The sequence below is a fragment of the Melanaphis sacchari genome, unplaced genomic scaffold (assembly GCF_002803265.2).
Source record: "Melanaphis sacchari strain LSU unplaced genomic scaffold, SCAv2.0 Contig11_pilon_pilon, whole genome shotgun sequence".
NCBI lineage: Eukaryota > Metazoa > Arthropoda > Insecta > Hemiptera > Aphididae > Melanaphis > Melanaphis sacchari.
Window position 1 is genome coordinate 7,347,200 of NW_020270469.1, and position 17,112 is coordinate 7,364,311.

A 17,112-nucleotide genomic window follows, 5' to 3' on the forward strand; every position below is an offset into this window, starting at 1 on the left:
AGAAATGTGGGTTATCATTATATTATAGACTAGATTTTAAATACTCTAATCAAGATGAAAAAAAAAAAAAAAATTATACAATTAATTTAAGTTTATAATTATACAAATTAATAATAATAGTTTAAAAAATGTATTATTTATATATTTAAATTTATTTAACTTAATAAATAATAGTTTGATACTATTAACTACTTACGTCAAACCCAATATTGATTTCTTCTAAGCATTGGATTATTTTGTTCTGTACCATCAGCACTGCTACTGTATTCTTCATCAGCAGCACCATATGGATATCTCATATTAAAATCAGTCTCTGGTTCAGTATGTTCTGGTGGACCCAAAGCTATTACTTTACATCCGTGATTTTCATTTTTGTCCATTCTAGGAGACGTGGTCATTAAATCATCAGGAGGGCAAGGTAAAGGCATGGGATTCATTTTATCCAACTCTTCTGCGCGTTTCTTGGATCTACACCTTATAAGAACAACAATGACAAGGGACGCTACCACTACAGCCATAATGAACCCAACACATAACAAATAGTCATCACTCATATTTGGTCTCGCTATTTCTACAATATCTGGTTTTTTGCTGACAGAGGTTAAGGAATACTTAAATGTGGTAGTAGGCAAATGTGGTGTTGTAGTAGAAGGTGGCTCAGCCACAGATACATGAAATCGCAATTCACCAATCGCTGGTTGAACACCATTTGCTGTTAATAAAAATGGAAAACTGTCTTCTACTGGTTCTAGTACTTTTTTTGCCACAAAATACACTATTCCACTTGCTATTTCTCCATGTGAAAATTTTGTAACATCAACTTCACGAATTACTTGTTTGTCTCCTGACCGCCTAACAATTTTTTTCAATTTTCCAAACTTTGGTTTTCTTAAAATTTTGTATTTTGGATCAGAACTTGTGGTTTTTGCTAATATTTCAGCATTCAAAACTTGGACACCAAGTTGTGATTTTAATCCTGTTAGAGGATAAAACGCTCCAGTTTTCACCAAAGGTTCAACACTGATATTTAACCACAAATCTTTAATTATAGGAGATTGTTCACAATGCATTTGAGCAGATAATCGTAATGCATCTGCTGCAGAGGTCAAATCCGTCTGTCTATAAATTACTCTACCATCTTTTAAATCTTTGTGAGAAAATAATTTAGATTTTGTTCCATTTACATAGACAATTCCATGCCTAGGATTCATTGAGATATTGTAAGCAACAGAATCCTTGTCTCCATTTGTCTCGACTTGGAATAATTTTTCATTCACTACAGTTTCATATGTTCCTTGAAGTAATGGCAAAGGTAATGACACAGTTACATTCAGAGTAACAGGTATGACATATATTTGAAAGACTTTATAGACTGGATTAAACTGACCATCCCATACTCGAAAATAAAATGTAGTAGGATTCAACTGACCATCGTGTTTGTAAACTACTTCGCCAGCATCAATATCAGCTTGAGTGAATCTAACAGAATTTTTAATACCAGCCAAACAGATAGTACCGTAGGCAGGTCCAGTTACAATGTCATAAACAATTTGTTCAGGTGGTGTATCTGGATCTTCAGTCAACAGTTCTGATCTAGTCAATGTTACAGATTGTCCTTGAACAAGTCTTAAATTTGGATATGACTGAGTTAAAAAGAATGGTTGGTCGTTTACAGGTATGATGCTTACTGGAATGGTGACATTACATAAAGGGACAGCAGTAGGATCAATGTCCAAGTAAACGGAAAATTCTAAACTATCAGATAAGGTATCTGAATGATCATGTACATATCTGACTTGATTACGTCGCATATGACCCTGGGAAAATGTTCGTCGATCACAATCATCATCAAGGCACACATTACCATGCTTAGGTTCATTTGTGAGTTCAATTTTGATAGTTGGCGATCTAATGCCAATGCTATTTACTAAAAATGTTAAAATGGCAGTAGTATTTAAGTCAATAATCGTTGATTCTCCTTCTTTAACCACAAGTTCTCTAGTCTTATCACCAATTAAAAGTTCTTCAAGACCACCAGATGATACAGTAATTTCTAAATTGAAAGTCTAAAAGAATAATAATAATAATAATAATAATAATAATAACATTGTATGAATTGTAAAGGAAGGAGGTATGATTTTGATAATTAGGTTTTATCAGACTTACTTGATTAGTAATTGGAATAGCATATTCACACATGGCATCAAATGTAAAAATATCATTGGTAGTGTTACTGGAAAAATATTTTGATAGATGATGATACCACACAGCTGATTCATTTATGTTTTTTTGTGTAAAATTTGTAATTGCCATTTGATTTGAATCTTCATATGAAGCACTTTTAGACACAATGCCATATCTTGGTGCATTTCTTACAATGTAAGTAACCTGATAACTTGGATCATCACATTGAGCCATTAAATGGTCAATAGTCAATTGACGTCCAAGCATTGGAAATACCCGCAGAGGGTTATTGACTAAAATTTTCACGGAGGCTTGTTCTGCTATTATATGAAATAGTACAACCTCCGTAGAATGTAGACCATCAGTAGCTGATAGTTCCAATTCACCATCACAAAATTCTCCTGAGTGTTGAAAATAAACAATACTCTGATCAATTTGTGCTTGAGTAAATTTTTCAGTTCGTTGCAATTCTATAATTACATGACCACATCTAGATGATGATACTATAAAAGTCAAGTTAGAAACATCCGTGTCTTTATCTTCAACAGCTAGAATATCACAATTTTTTAGTAAAAAATGAATATAATTGATATTTAGGTTGACTTACTCAAGTTATCTGAAGTTATGAGCCCAATTCCACCTTTCCAAACTTTAATACCAGTGTTTCTTGTAATCAATGGTCTTTGATTGTTTACTGGATTTATTTTAACTTCTATATCAACTGGAGCACTTTCTTTCTCATCAGATACTCCTACTTTAACTGAAAAACTATCGTCAGTACTCTCAGATCCATCATGAACATACTGAAAAAAAAAATTAACTAGTCAATATATATTTTGGAAGAGTAAAATTTTAATTTACCATTATTTGTGATCTCGCTAGTTGTTTGGGACTCCAATAGTCTATAGTTGGATCAAAACTGTCAGCAGTAGTTCGTACAATACGCCCATGGTTTGGAGCACTAACCAATGAATATCGAGATACTCTATCTGTGTAATAAGAACTCATAACTGGAAATGTGTCGGCGCTTAAAGTCACATTTCCTCCCTCAATAACATTAAGCTGAGAGCTTGTTAAATATACATTTTTTGGCACAATCACAAAACTTATCTGTTAAAAAATAATTTTTATTTGTAAAATTAAGAAACCGTTAAAGGCAATATTACTTACAACAAGACCATATAATGAAACTACTCCATTTGTAATATCAACGACCAATCGATCAGTACTTTGATTCATGGTTGATTGAACATAGTAAAGGTGACCACTATTTATAAGACTTTGATTGAATGTAGTTAAATGGTTGCTTTCTGGATTTCCAGGGTCTTCTTCATTGGATTCTTTTTCTAAATAACCATAATGTGGGGGTTCTTTTACCAAGTACATAATATCTGAAGGTGGCACCATATCTTGTTTTACCTAAAGTTAATATTAATTAAAAATCCAAAAAAATTCAAAATTAAGTTTTATTAATAACGTTATATATTTTTTTTTTTTTTTACTTCAAGATATTGTCTGGTAACTGCAATAGTGGTAGACTCATCAACTATTATTGGAGAATTCTTAGTAACTTCAAGTGGTTCCCAATAGTGTTGTGGTAAAAGCCTTATATCAAATTCTAATTCTCTAGACACAGTACTACCAGCAGTTACACGGATGGTTACTCTATCTCGAACACTTTCCACATCACCATTATGACGGTAGCGTACATGCCCAGCTTCAAGTTCAGCTTGACTAAATATAGTAGTTTTTAAAGGCTCAAGGTTTGTACCAAGCTCTATTTCTCCTTGATCAGGGCCATTTATTACTTGATAGCTAAAATAAAATAATAATAAGTTAATACAATTTCCGACAATTTCACAAATATTTATTAAATTACAAGTTTATATTAATTTTTGATAAAAGAAGGGGGTAGGAAGAAAGAGCAAGTGTCCACGTTTATACATATATATTATACACTTACTTAATTTTATCAGAGTGTATGTTTAAATTAGTATCAGCATAAATATGATTAGTTGTTATAGTAGCAGCTCCTCCTTGTCTTAACATTAACTGAGAATTATTTAATACTTTTATAAATGGAGGAGAAGATTCAACTTGAAGTTTAAGATCAATAGAATGTTTTCCATCAAATACTCCAAGCTCCACAACACTATTTCTATTTTGTTTAGTATCAGCTGAAAACTCATCACGATAAATCAATTTTCCATTATTAACTTCTTCCTGAAAACAGTATATAAAATGTTTAGTACGACATTATTAAAAAGTTTATTAGGGAAAGAATACATACTTGAGTGAATTTCATAACTGTTGTAAATGGATCATTAGCAGTATTTAATATAATTCCATTTGAAATTGAATTTATAGTAAAAATCAACGATGCAACTGGTGTATCAATATCTTTGTCATGACATTGTAAATTATGATTAGTTATAGTTCTATCACTACCTGTGACTACACGTATATTTTCTTCTGTCATGCAACTTGGAGGGTTATCATTGATTAGTTGCACAGATATATTAACTTGACCAACATACTAAACACACACACACACATATATATATATTTATATTATTAACATAACATTAAGGTATATCAATTAAAAAAAAAAAAAAAAAAAAAAAAAAAAAAAAAAAAACTTGAAAATTAGCATTTTTTGAAGTAGCTAAAAATTTGAAATAATCACAATTATTTTCAGATCCATCGTGTGAATAAGACAATGTACTATCATACAAATCATCTTCAGTGAACACAGTTACATTTTTAACTGTACTATTATTAATCAATAAATGTAAATAACCATGTTCTGGACCAGATAAAATTTCATAACGTAATTGATTTACACCAACACATTTAATTGAGATGTGTTTATCAGTCAATGGAGATGAACTGCCTTCTACAACCTAAAATAAATTAGAATTATTGCAATATAATGATAAAAATAGTAGATAGATTTATAATTTATTTTTCAAGACATGGGTTTTAAAGACAGTATATTCTTTTTACAAACATTGGTCATTTCAATTTACTGTTCATATGAACAGAACAAGATTCACAATATGTCATTCATTATAACATACCATACTTATGGAACTTTAACTATTGATTTTGATCAATTTTCTGATAAATTTAAAACATTTATGGATTACATAAATAAAAGTTTACACTGTTAAATAAAATTAATTATTATAAAATTATCTCATCTTGAATGTTCAATTTTTAAAATGTTATGTAAAGTTAAAAATATTTTAAGTCAAGAAATAAAAATACTTTTTATAAAACTTGGGCTGAAAATAAAAAAGAGTACCAAAAAACAGAAATTTGAAATTAATAATCAATAATCATTGATAATTAAGTATTTAACTGATTTTCAAACTTATAGTAAAATAATTTAACTCCCTAAATAATGGATAAAATTTCAGCTAGAGTATCTGCTATTTAGAGATTTAACTGTAATTTTTATTTTTAATAAATAACTCATGTTTACATATTTTTACATTTTTAAATGAAAAATGGTTCAAGAAAAAGTTTATTTGTATTCTGCTAATTAAAAATACATTAATGACATACATTTTAAATCTTTTTAAAAAATAAAAAATAATTTTAAATATCAATACTTAATAACTATTTTGCTTAAAAATGTAAAAATAATTACTTCTAAAGGATGAATAAAAGCAGAAACTGCTTGAACCAATAATGGACTTGGTGAATATTCAAAATTCAACAACTTAGACACTATTGGTTGACAGCGAGGTGCACTTATTTTTACATCAAATAAATCTGTGGCAGCAGAGTATGTGTCATGGTGAAGTTTTAATGTCAGAAGACCAGAGTCTACATCATTTTGAGTCCATGTTTCACCGTCTACCAAGGGTTTATTCCTAAAAATACTTTTTAGTAAAAAAACAAGTTTTAACAATGAATATAAACAAACCTTAAGTATAATGAAGCGGTGTGTGAAGTTTTAGTTAATTCAAAAATGATGGAGCTTGGGTGTAAAAGTATTGGATGGGTTTGTACTTTAATAGAATCACTTTTTACTGCAGTCTCACTAGACCCCTGCCATTTTAAAGGACCAAAGACATCCACAGTCAAATGTACTTCAACAAAATTAAATTCAAACTTATATGTTTCACCTAATTTTACTTGACCAGACCATATTTCAAACTAAAAATAAAACATCAAGCATTCAATATAATTATCATTAATAAGTATTAAGTAATAATATTGGCATATTAATATTTACTTTAAAAAAATCTTTTGTTGGAGAACCTTCACTATTATGTACATAACTGACAAGTTTCTTTTCTAATTGATGATTAGTAAATACAGTAATTTTATCTTGTGCTTGTTCCCCGTCAATTAGTTTTAGTGCTCCAAATTTTGGATGTTTTACAACCTAGTAAATTTAAATATATTATATCATATAAGCATAAACAAATTGATAGATTTTTAAATTCATAAATTCTTACTTTGAATGTCAACTCAAGGGATGGATCATCAGCATTAGTTACAAATGTTAAATTAGAAGGACTAATTACAACAGATGATTTATAAGCTAAAATGGCACCTGTATTTTGAACATGAGTCAATGATAAACTATAAACATTAACAGGTATCAATGTAATGGCACTTTCTTTTTCACCATCAGATACCTAAGAATTTAATTTAAATAGATATTGAATTAAATTAATGAACTAACTAATAAAGAAATGTAATCAAATTATTTGTTTTATAATAAAATTAATGTAAATACTTACTTTTAGAGTAAAAGTAAAATGACCAGTTTCATTTGAAGTGTGTCTATAACCAATAAATCCATTATTCATCTGAGCAACGGTAAATGTTTCTAGTGGTACATTTGGATTATCAGTTGTATCTAAATAACCACCACTAATATTCATTATAGATACAATAAGTCTTTCAGGGCTAGAATCCCGGTCGATTACTACTATTTTATCCTTATCCAGCATTTTCCATGTACCCTAGAAATAATCAACAACTTTAAAAACAAAACATTAACGATACATTAAAATTACTTACAAATTCAACAACAAAAAAATGCAAAGTGAAAAAATCAGTAGCTACTGCATGCAACTCACAAAGACACTAAGTATAAACTAAAAAAACTCAACAGAATTAGACAAACAACATAAGTAAGCATAAACTAGTAAGTCAATTAATAAAATAAATATTTTACCTGTGCAAGAATAAAATTGTAATCAGATGGTATACGAATAGTTGGTGTATCATTTTCTGGAGTTATATTAACAGGTAATATAAATCTCTGTCGTTCTTGTAAATAATCTGGTAGCAATAAACCTTCATTAGATGTGAATTCAAGATCAAGTGTTATAAAATCTTGAGTACTTTCAGATCCATCATGAACATAAAAGACCTATAATAATAATAATAATCATTGTAGTCTAGATTATAGGTACCATATAAAGTCTACCTGATATTATGGTCATCAAATAAGTTACAAATACATTTTTAGATTAAACTAACAATACATTACCTCATTTTTTAAAATATTGAGCATGTTAAATGTAGAGATTGAAATCCCAGTAGATGATTTAGAAGACTCAATATTCAACTTTCCATGTTTAGCATATGGTTGAACAATATGAAATTGAACACCTGCTTCTCGAACCCCATAATGGTTATAATCTAGTATCAAACTAATAACTGATGTAGTTAGAGTTGCTGTAGAACCTTCAACTACGATTAAATTGTTTACAGTTAACACTTCAATAGAAATTGGTAACGGAACTTTTAACATTGCCTGTAAAATATTAATTAATTAAAGTATTTTTATTTTAAAAACTAGACTATTTAATATATACATTATGTGTTTGAACAAATTCAGGACGAACACATTGTGGGTCATTGTGATTTTCACATCCAACACATTTAAAGGAATTTATTCCAACTTGAGAACATCCAATGTCAGGTGAATGAACACAAGGTTTTTCTGTACATGCGTATGACCAAACACAACGGGATATGAGTTTGGAGGTATCTAATGCATCTGGTAAACCAAGTGCACGTCCATCATTTGAAATTCCTCGAATACATCCTTTAAAACTATTTCCTGCTGAAAGCATGCCAGAAGCTAATGCTCCACTTCTCATATTTACTTCCAGTCCACCAACATACAACTAAAATATGTAATATATAAAATATATTAAGTATAGTAAAAAAAATTATATTACTTTTATTTTTACTTACAATAGTTGAAAGATCTAAATGTTTTGATGGTAGAGCTGAATTATTTAATGCCAAACGATATCTATGTTTGGGTGCATCAATAGTTACATCAAGTCCACCAGCTTCCATAGCAACATTAATAGAATGCCAAACTCCGTCATTGATAGTAACATCAGAATAGAGTTCAGTAACACCAGAACCCCAATTTTGAGCAACACGTATTTTACCACCAACAAGTTCTACACCAACAAAATCCACATTCCCACTATGTCTACTTAATGTTGAGCTTTTTTTAGAATTGTAAAGAATCAATCCAATTTCAGATATTGTTTTTATGGAAAATTGCCACCTTATAAACATAAAAACTTTCCATAAGTACTATAGTACTTATTGTAGTACTCATACATGCTTACTTGACATTAGTTCTTGATGTTAATATACTAGGAATAGCCATATAAGCACCATCTTCAAGAAATGATATACTTGATTCTTTTGGTGCATCAAATTCATTTACACAACCCCAAGATATTGAATGAGCATCGGCTCTACCAGTTCGCCATCGTGCTCTACTCAAAACATCTGGTACTGCATTATAACGAACATCTCGTAGACAACCACGTAACCCATTTGTATGGCCTAAGAATAATTCAGAAAAATCTCCTTGACCGCCAATGTACAAACCACCATACATATTCAGCTCATAGAATCCAATTGGCAGTTTTTCTCTAAACAATATAAAAAATGTATACCTCGATTGTAAAACAAATTATAAAGTCTCAATTACTATTTACCTGACAATGTGTATTTTATCAACTGCCAAATTCAAATCTCCTTCTTTCCGCGATATGTTAACCAGATGCCAGTTAAGATCATCAAGTCTAAGTCCTCTTGGTGAAGATATCTCCGACTCTCCTGCTCCGAGATTAATCTTTACCTTTAGTCTACCAGCTTCCAACAGGACAAAACAGTAGTCTGTTTTGCCAGCAGCCAAAAACAGGAAAGCATCCAAATGTTTCGTACGAAAAGCAAAACTAATTTCTGTCGTACTTTTAGCATCTTGATAAGGTACATTGACATAACTAGATCCATAAAACGATGCTGGAAAAAAATACAAATCGTAATTTCATGTATACTGGCACACTGTTTAACACATTATAGACGATTATTTACCTATCTCTGATGAACAAAGCTGTACGACGCAGAGGCCTAACAATAAATTACTGCATTTTATCGAAAACATTTTAATGGAATCATTAAAAAAGCACTTTTAACAACATTATTGAAGAGAAGAGACTTGCTGACGGGAAACAATCGGTGCAGATGGCACAAGTTAAAAATATACCTAGAACGCCCATAACACTCACCCCTCGTTACTCATTCACTTTCTGTTAAACTAATTACTAATTTGTCTAAATTTAGCCCCCCTTTCTCTAATCACTCGTCAGTCCTCTTTCAGATCACTCGAACGTGATAACAACAATTCGACTTCCGTGAAATCAGTTACACCAACGTTGAAATACGAAATCCCACCAAAATATCTGTATGGTGTAATCACAAGCCTTATACTATATAGTAGTCTATGGGTGTAACTATTAGTGTTATACTTAAACCTATTTATTTATTTTCAACTTAAATTCATTATTTATATCGTTATTTATTGTTTAAAGAAGTAATTTCATCGAAATTCTAACTTCATTAGCATATGAAAAATAATTACGTCAATGTATTTTTTAATATCTTTATACAGATATAAAAATAACTTTTGTGGATTTAGTAAGTAATAATTAATTTTCAAGAATTTTGGCTCAGTGAAAAATTTTTAATAGACATTTATAGAAAAAATTTAAAACAAAATTTAAAATTTCTCATGGATATGAATAACTTTGAAAGAAAAAAAAAATTTATTGTACAATGAAAATGATTATAAAAAATATTTGATGAAAATTTCAAGTATTTATTATTATTATTTTTTTTTTTTTTGAGATAAAATAAAATATCCAAAATTGTTTTGGTAGAAACAATTATTTTACGAATGAATATCGAATATCGTAATTATTTAAGCTTGAAATGCTCATAAAATTTGATTTAACTTTCCTGTAGAATTATTTTTTTTTTTCGTGTATAGGTTGAAAAACTAATAAAAAACCTCATGCTATATTTTTAAATCTTAGATATAAAAACGAAATTTTTTACGAATTTTTAACCACAAATAAATTAATCATTTTTGTTATTTTCTACCAGAAAAATCAAAAAAATCAGCCCTCTTAGGAAAATCTATAAAAACCATATTGAAAAAAAAACATATTTTCATATAAAATGATAGAATATTATTTTGAAAATTTGAATACTTAAATAATTATTATAAATTAAGAATATTAAAAATTGGTTAGTATAAAGAAATTTTATCATTTTTATTTAAAATACATATGTTCAGACTTCAGAATACACATTAATACATATTAAGCAATCTGTAAAGGTTTGAGCTCTTTTGCGAAATTGTGTCGATTATGCCTTAACCGATAAACCTAAAAAAAAAAAAAATCCCTACGAGTACAAGCTTCTTAATTCAAACAAGCGGCCCATCGGAAAACTCACGGTATCCCGCCTACCCAGTCCGACCGTGCCTATTATTTGAAATGGGCTGATTGTAGACGCTAGAGAGAAAAAAAAATAGGTGTGATAGCCGGGTACCAATATTGTTAGAAAACGATAGTATAAAACTTCGTACCTATACATAGGTCAGTTATTAACAATTGTCAATTTTTCTATCTCTTCGTTACAATACTGGCACTTTTGGGCTATCTATTAGGCTATATAAAAAAAAAAAATAGTGCAGTGGACGCGTAGTCCATATCTTAGTTATTAGTATGTCTATGCTTATTAGTATTATATTATATATTTGTTTGGCGGGTGCAGTGTCGGATTTAGAACAGGTGCCGCCATAGGCCGCCCTCTTAAATATGCCGCCCCAACTCCAACAAAAAAAATTTAGTATTTATTTCTCAAATTCATGGATTTACTTCTATGTTTTTTAAATAAGTATATTAAATATTATATAATATTAATTTACGCAGTTACATAAATGCATAGAATATTTATATGATTTTTTTTTAAATAAATGTAAAAAGTTGTAGAGCATTGAGTTCTACTTTTATATTGTATAATTTCTTTTATGATTTTAATTTATTACAATCAATTAATAATTACTATCTATATACTTGTGTATTTGACTTTATATAATCCATATTTATTATGAAAAATTTTGAAATCCCCCTCCCAACTAAAATTCCTAGTTATGCCACTGTGAATATAGGTAATGACAACGGATAAAAATTTAGTTTTAAATTGTATTAATTACGAAAAGTAGTTAAAAATATAACAGTTGTTGCTTTTTTTTGTGTTTTGGGTGAGTGGATGACCAAATATACCACGGTAAAATATTAAAATCATAACTTGCTCTGAGAAATATTGAGTACGCCACGCTACTACGTTTATATGCTAAAATAGTAAAATATCGTATTCAAAGAAATGTATTTATTTAAAAAAACAGGCCAAAGTGCGAGATTTACAAGTATATATTGTTTTCAAAATAGATAGAAATAAAAAAAAAATTACAAAAGGTTAGAAAGGTGTTTATCGGTAAAACACATCATTCCGTGAATAAGGTGGTTACGATTGTAGTTCGTGTGATATATGTGACGGATTGCAAAGAGAGTGTAAGTATCGTAAAGACTAAAGAGCATAAGAGTTCACTTGATATAAGTGTGGTAAATAAATGATTGAATAGTTATTAATAATTACACGCCAATCATAAATGGAAAAAACACATTTTGCAATCAATATGTCAATTAAAAATTTAAATAATAAAAAAATTCTATAATGGCTAATAATGTTAAATAAAAAGTATAGATAATAATTACAATAGCCTAAAATTTTATCACTTAGTTCGTTGTTCTTAGAAAATAAAAATTAATTTATTTGTTTTTGTATTGATTTAAATTTTATAATTATTGCATGAAATTTTGTGAAAAAGTAATGATTATTGGGGTAGAAACTAGAAACTTTATTATTAATTTATTCATATAAATTAAAAATATTTAATTATCACATATCGAGCCATCAGGCATCAAGGTTAGCTATTTTTACAAAATACCTTATGTCCCTTTTCACAAATGTTACAATAATATTGATGGGTCATTGTCATTTTTTCATATAAGTAATTATAGTTCTATATATTCTAATGTTCTTAAGCGTATTGCTAGATTTTTGTCGATTTAGAAGTTTATCGTCTGGTTTTGAGTGATTATGCTTTTTAGGTTAATCTATTAAATTAGAATTATACTCTCATTTAAAATAGGATTTACGTGATTTCGAACTACAGACACAACGTTGTACATCATCATTTAAAAGTTTATAGAATCTAAACTAAAACCTATCAATCATAATTTTTTTTTTTTTTTTCTCATTTACTGATGAATCCATTTTGGAAAAGAATCATGTTGTACTATAAACTACCAGTATACATATTATACTGATTACTGATACACTTAAAATAACGAATTAGAGTAACGACTGGAAAACTAAATCGTCTACGATAATTGTATGGGATGTAATCTTGATCAGATTACGTCTATACGAATATTAGGTACATACCTACTACCTACTAATCAAATGACAGGAGAAGCCAAGTATCCATAAAATACTGGAGACGCATTTTAACTAGTAATGAAATAAAATCTGGATGAAATTCACCTAGATTTTTTGTTATTTTTTATTTAAATATTTTAAAAGTAGTTATGTGAAAAAGTTTAAAAATTATAATGAGGGGTACAATCTGGCAATATATTAAACTTAGGAGTACGGAAGAAAAAAAGGTTGAGAACCGTTGGCCTAGCTTATTGTCAAAATTAATTTCTCTGGAAGCAATTTACAGAATCCTATTCATAAAATATGATATTGTTTTACAATTTTTACAATTTATTTTTAAGAGTTATTTTAAACACTAATAAAATCTCTGCTGTCTTAGATTTTTTTGCTCGCCTTATCTTTATTTTTAAAGTTATAAATTTTTTATTCTTAAAACATAACACTTAGTTATTTTATATTTAGTTTTTTGTCTTGTTATTTTTATTTTTAATTATTATTTTTATGTCTGTTAATTTCCAAGTGCCAATAATGATATGATACTCGTATTTTGTAATGTTTTACTAAAGGACTTATGCTCGTTGATTATTATAAATAAGTATCTATTTTTTAACTATAATTTTATCAGTGATTGGGGGATGGAGTCTATTATTCTCACCTATATACCTATTATACCTATAAAATAATCTTGTATAAATTACTTTTCGATAATATTTTAAGTATAAATATAGATATTGTTTTTAACTTTACTTGACTATATTAACTATATGTGGCCATGCAGATATTCTTTGGGGTGTCGTCTGGAGAATTTTTCAACTCACGCCTCCTAATTATTCCTTACTTTAAATTTTATTATTGTACACATTGCAGTATATTGTACAAACTGTACATTTTCTTAATTTAAAACTAAAAAAAGTAAAAGGTAGATATTTTCTAAATGTTGTTTAATAAAATATAATAAGTAAATGTATAAGAATATTAAATACTAAGTCATTTTTATTCTCACTAATAGCAACTATCGTTCTGATTTTTTTCTTTTAATTAGATAATTGAAAACTATAATTTAATTGGAATATTAAATGGCAAGTAATAACTTTGTAGAGTTAAAAACGACAAAACGACAAATGAGAAGATTATCATTAATTATTATATTTATTATTCAATTGAAACATGAATCACAACATATAACATCTTGTTTAGAAATTTAAATAAAATACAATAAGATGATAATATTTAGACAATTATACATTAATGGTAGAAAATATTTATAACTTACGTAAGTATCATACTCATATTAATACATAAAAATACATAAAGATAATTAAAATATAACATAAATATTTGTTACATTATGTACTCAGATGAGTACCTATATATATATATATATATATAAAATAGATATTGTAATTATTATAAGTTGATCAGTGTTATTATCTATTTCATTGATTGGTTAATTCGTAATATATCAATACTTATTAGAGACCATTGAACTTCATACGAAAAAAATATACCATTATGAATAATGCAATATATTATTTTTTTTTAATAGTAAGAGCAACAATAACACCACTGACCAACACAAAGTGAATTAGCATGTACTGAATGAAAATGATGCGAACTGCATTTTTTATCACGATCTTCAACTTTTGACCAACATTCTGACCTTCTACAACCGTCCAAGCAATTTACACTTTTTGTTGAATTTTCGGTATGTTTAAAAATTTCGATAAAAGACCTTTTGTGTTTTGTGGGATATTCTTGATTTACTGTCTTACAGGATGTGTAAGGTGGTGAATTTATCGTCCTTACAGATTTTAGAATATTTTCATTTTCGTCTATATATAATGTGTTTATGCGAGTTGGCCGCATATCAGTCATATTATATGCGTATTCGAGTTCAGCTACATATGTTATTCGTGAATGTTCAGTAAGTAATCCTTCAAGTTTTTGCTCAAAATTATTATTAAGGAGTCTCGACTTACAGTTTTGGTTAAGTGGAAATATATTCAGAGAATCATTTGATCCCCCAAGGGAATGTGCTATTATATGTTCTTTATAATCTCCTCCAGTTTGGACATATAGATCACTATCGTATTTTGTTGACTTATTCCGTAATGCGTATGTTTCTGGTGTAATTTCCACGCAAACATATCTTGTCCTACCACGAGAATCTATTAGAAATTCGTTTTCGATTCTAAAATGGTAGAGCGCATTTGAAACAGGTAAACTTATTCTCGATAATCCAGGTATTTCTGAATATGGAATTGATTTAGGACATTGATAAGCAAAACCGCTATATACTTCAAAGCTAATAATTAATGAAATAATTGTAAACTGAAACATGTTTATGATTTATTCACTACTATGTTGTAGCAGATAAATTATATGACATAAGAACGATAATTCCAGTAGTGTTAGAAAGATATTCAATTTCAATTGATTTAATTCATAAATGTATACAGAATAACAATATATATATAAACAATTAAAATATTAAAAAATTCAATTATGAGCTTGCCTTGTATTTTTCCATTGAATACAGTAGATATTATGAACTGCAGCTCGAGTGATATGGTGTGGTAGCATAAAAGTTATTCTTATTAATTAAAGTTCAGTAGTTTTTTCTTCTAAAATAAAGTGCACCAGGATTAAAATCGATTTCAAAATAAAATTATTTTTTGTCTGCATTTAATGTTGTTTTTGTTACCTTGATATCTCAGCTTTAGTTTACAATTTGGCAATTTGAGAAGTTGGCACGACCAAAATAAAATCAAAAGCAATTTGTTCGATGTATTAATTAAACATTTATTAAATTATTAAATACGTACTTGGCCTAATAGAAAAAGAAAAACTGTTGTTCAATATACAACGAAAATACTGAGCTACTGCAGCATGTATCAATTTTCATATTGTTGTGTTTGTTACATAATGGCCCATATTTATTATGTATGTAATATTTATACGTATTAAATAGATCAAGTAGGTAACTCTTGATGTAACTAGTAATTATAGGATGGATATTTTTTATGTAGCACAAAAGTAATTTATTTGTGATAAGACAATTTATTAGTGACTCTAGTAATAAGATAAATTGCATTATATTATTTAAACAGAGAACATACAGCTTTCTTCAATTTAGAACAGTAACACAATAATAATATAATAATATATGGGTCATCATTTGTATAGTTATTGTATTACTATTATTCTAGACATTACAGTATTATTAATGTAGGTATCTATTTAATTACTTATTCAGATAGTTCTTTAGAATTTAAGAAATATATTTAGTATAAAACAAAGTTTTATAACATTACTCATAGTATTCTAGCGTGTATTGTATTAACAAGTATAAAAATACATATTATAGTTTCATTCAGGTATTAAATTCTTGTGGTACCAATCTATCTTCATTCGTTTTTTTGGATAAATTGAGCAATTTTTATCTTCTAAGTTTGCAATTGAAATGCGGGCCACACATTTTTTTTCAGTTACATCACATGTACAATAATGTGATAATTCGTAGCTTAAAATAATATGAACATTTGAATAACTCATGTTATTTTAAATTTTAAGCTCCGTATGAATGTATTGACTATTGATCTTACAATGATCTATAGGTACCTATGTAAATTTTTTTTTCTGTCAATCATTATGTTTTGGGATAGTAAAAATATACTTCGATTTTTAACATTGAGGATGGTTTTGATAGAAAGTTTAATTACGTATATTTGGTACCTAGGGGTGAAAAATGCCTAGTACCTACTTTTCAAAATAACTGGAAAAATTAAAAGGAAAAATAGATACTTGATATTTTCATAAAATATTTATATTAGTATTTTATATTAAGACAAAATTTTCTAAATATTTGAATTCTCTTTAAGCTATTTATTCATTTTTGAAATTGTTTCAGTTTTTTTTCTATAAATATTGATGATCTTTTGGTCGGCCAATAACCTTGAATATTATAGAAAATTAAATACTAAGTTCTTCATTATTTGTTCATATATCAATTAAATCATCAGAAATACAATTTTAAAAATATTATTAATAGGTACTAGAAACTTTTAATAA

The 17,112-nt window shown here is 28.0% G+C and overlaps 2 protein-coding genes across 3 annotated transcripts; both read right to left on the minus strand.

Annotated features, from left to right (window-relative positions):
- Positions 1–141: 141 nt before the first annotated feature.
- Positions 142–9,816, minus strand: LOC112604407 (chondroitin sulfate proteoglycan 4). Its single transcript, XM_025353437.1, has 21 exons — positions 9,565–9,816; positions 9,186–9,492; positions 8,808–9,119; positions 8,416–8,743; positions 8,031–8,345; positions 7,703–7,969; positions 7,385–7,582; positions 6,945–7,169; positions 6,657–6,839; positions 6,431–6,583; positions 6,119–6,351; positions 5,840–6,065; positions 4,824–5,087; positions 4,475–4,720; positions 4,148–4,407; positions 3,687–3,999; positions 3,355–3,603; positions 3,046–3,294; positions 2,792–2,987; positions 2,167–2,732; positions 142–2,066 (listed from the first exon to the last, which is right to left on the minus strand). Exons 1-21 carry the CDS (start codon positions 9,632–9,634, stop codon positions 198–200), a joined length of 7,029 nt encoding a protein of 2,342 aa, XP_025209222.1. The 5' UTR covers positions 9,635–9,816; the 3' UTR covers positions 142–197.
- A 4,619-nt stretch (positions 9,817–14,435) lies between these two features.
- On the minus strand, positions 14,436–15,982 carry LOC112604240. 2 transcript variants are annotated; one of them, XM_025353187.1, is made up of 3 exons: positions 15,867–15,980; positions 15,746–15,758; positions 14,436–15,665 (listed from the first exon to the last, which is right to left on the minus strand). In XM_025353187.1, the coding sequence occupies exon 3, from the start codon at positions 15,379–15,381 to the stop codon at positions 14,581–14,583; it is 801 nt and encodes a 266-aa protein (XP_025208972.1). In that variant the 5' UTR covers positions 15,382–15,665; positions 15,746–15,758; positions 15,867–15,980; the 3' UTR covers positions 14,436–14,580. The 2 variants fall into 2 exon arrangements, with proteins under 2 accessions (XP_025208972.1, XP_025208971.1); XM_025353186.1 differs by having other exon boundaries at positions 15,746–15,982.
- Positions 15,983–17,112: the final 1,130 nt, after the last annotated feature.

What these genes read in the sequence shown, in the direction of transcription:
- LOC112604407 (XM_025353437.1), bottom strand. Translation starts at nt 9,634, where the DNA reads ATGTTTTCGATAAAATGCAGTAATTTATTGTTAGGCCTCTGCGTCGTA. An exon ending in GCTTTGTTCATCAGAGATAG is followed by an intron (nt 9,493 to 9,564) that starts GTAAATAATCGT and finishes ATTTTTTTCCAG; the next exon opens with CATCGTTTTATGGATCTAGT. An exon ending in ACAATTTTATTCTTGCACAG is followed by an intron (nt 7,170 to 7,384) that starts GTAAAATATTTA and finishes GATTATTTCTAG; the next exon opens with GGTACATGGAAAATGCTGGA.
- LOC112604240 (XM_025353186.1), bottom strand. Translation starts at nt 15,381, where the DNA reads ATGTTTCAGTTTACAATTATTTCATTAATTATTAGCTTTGAAGTATAT.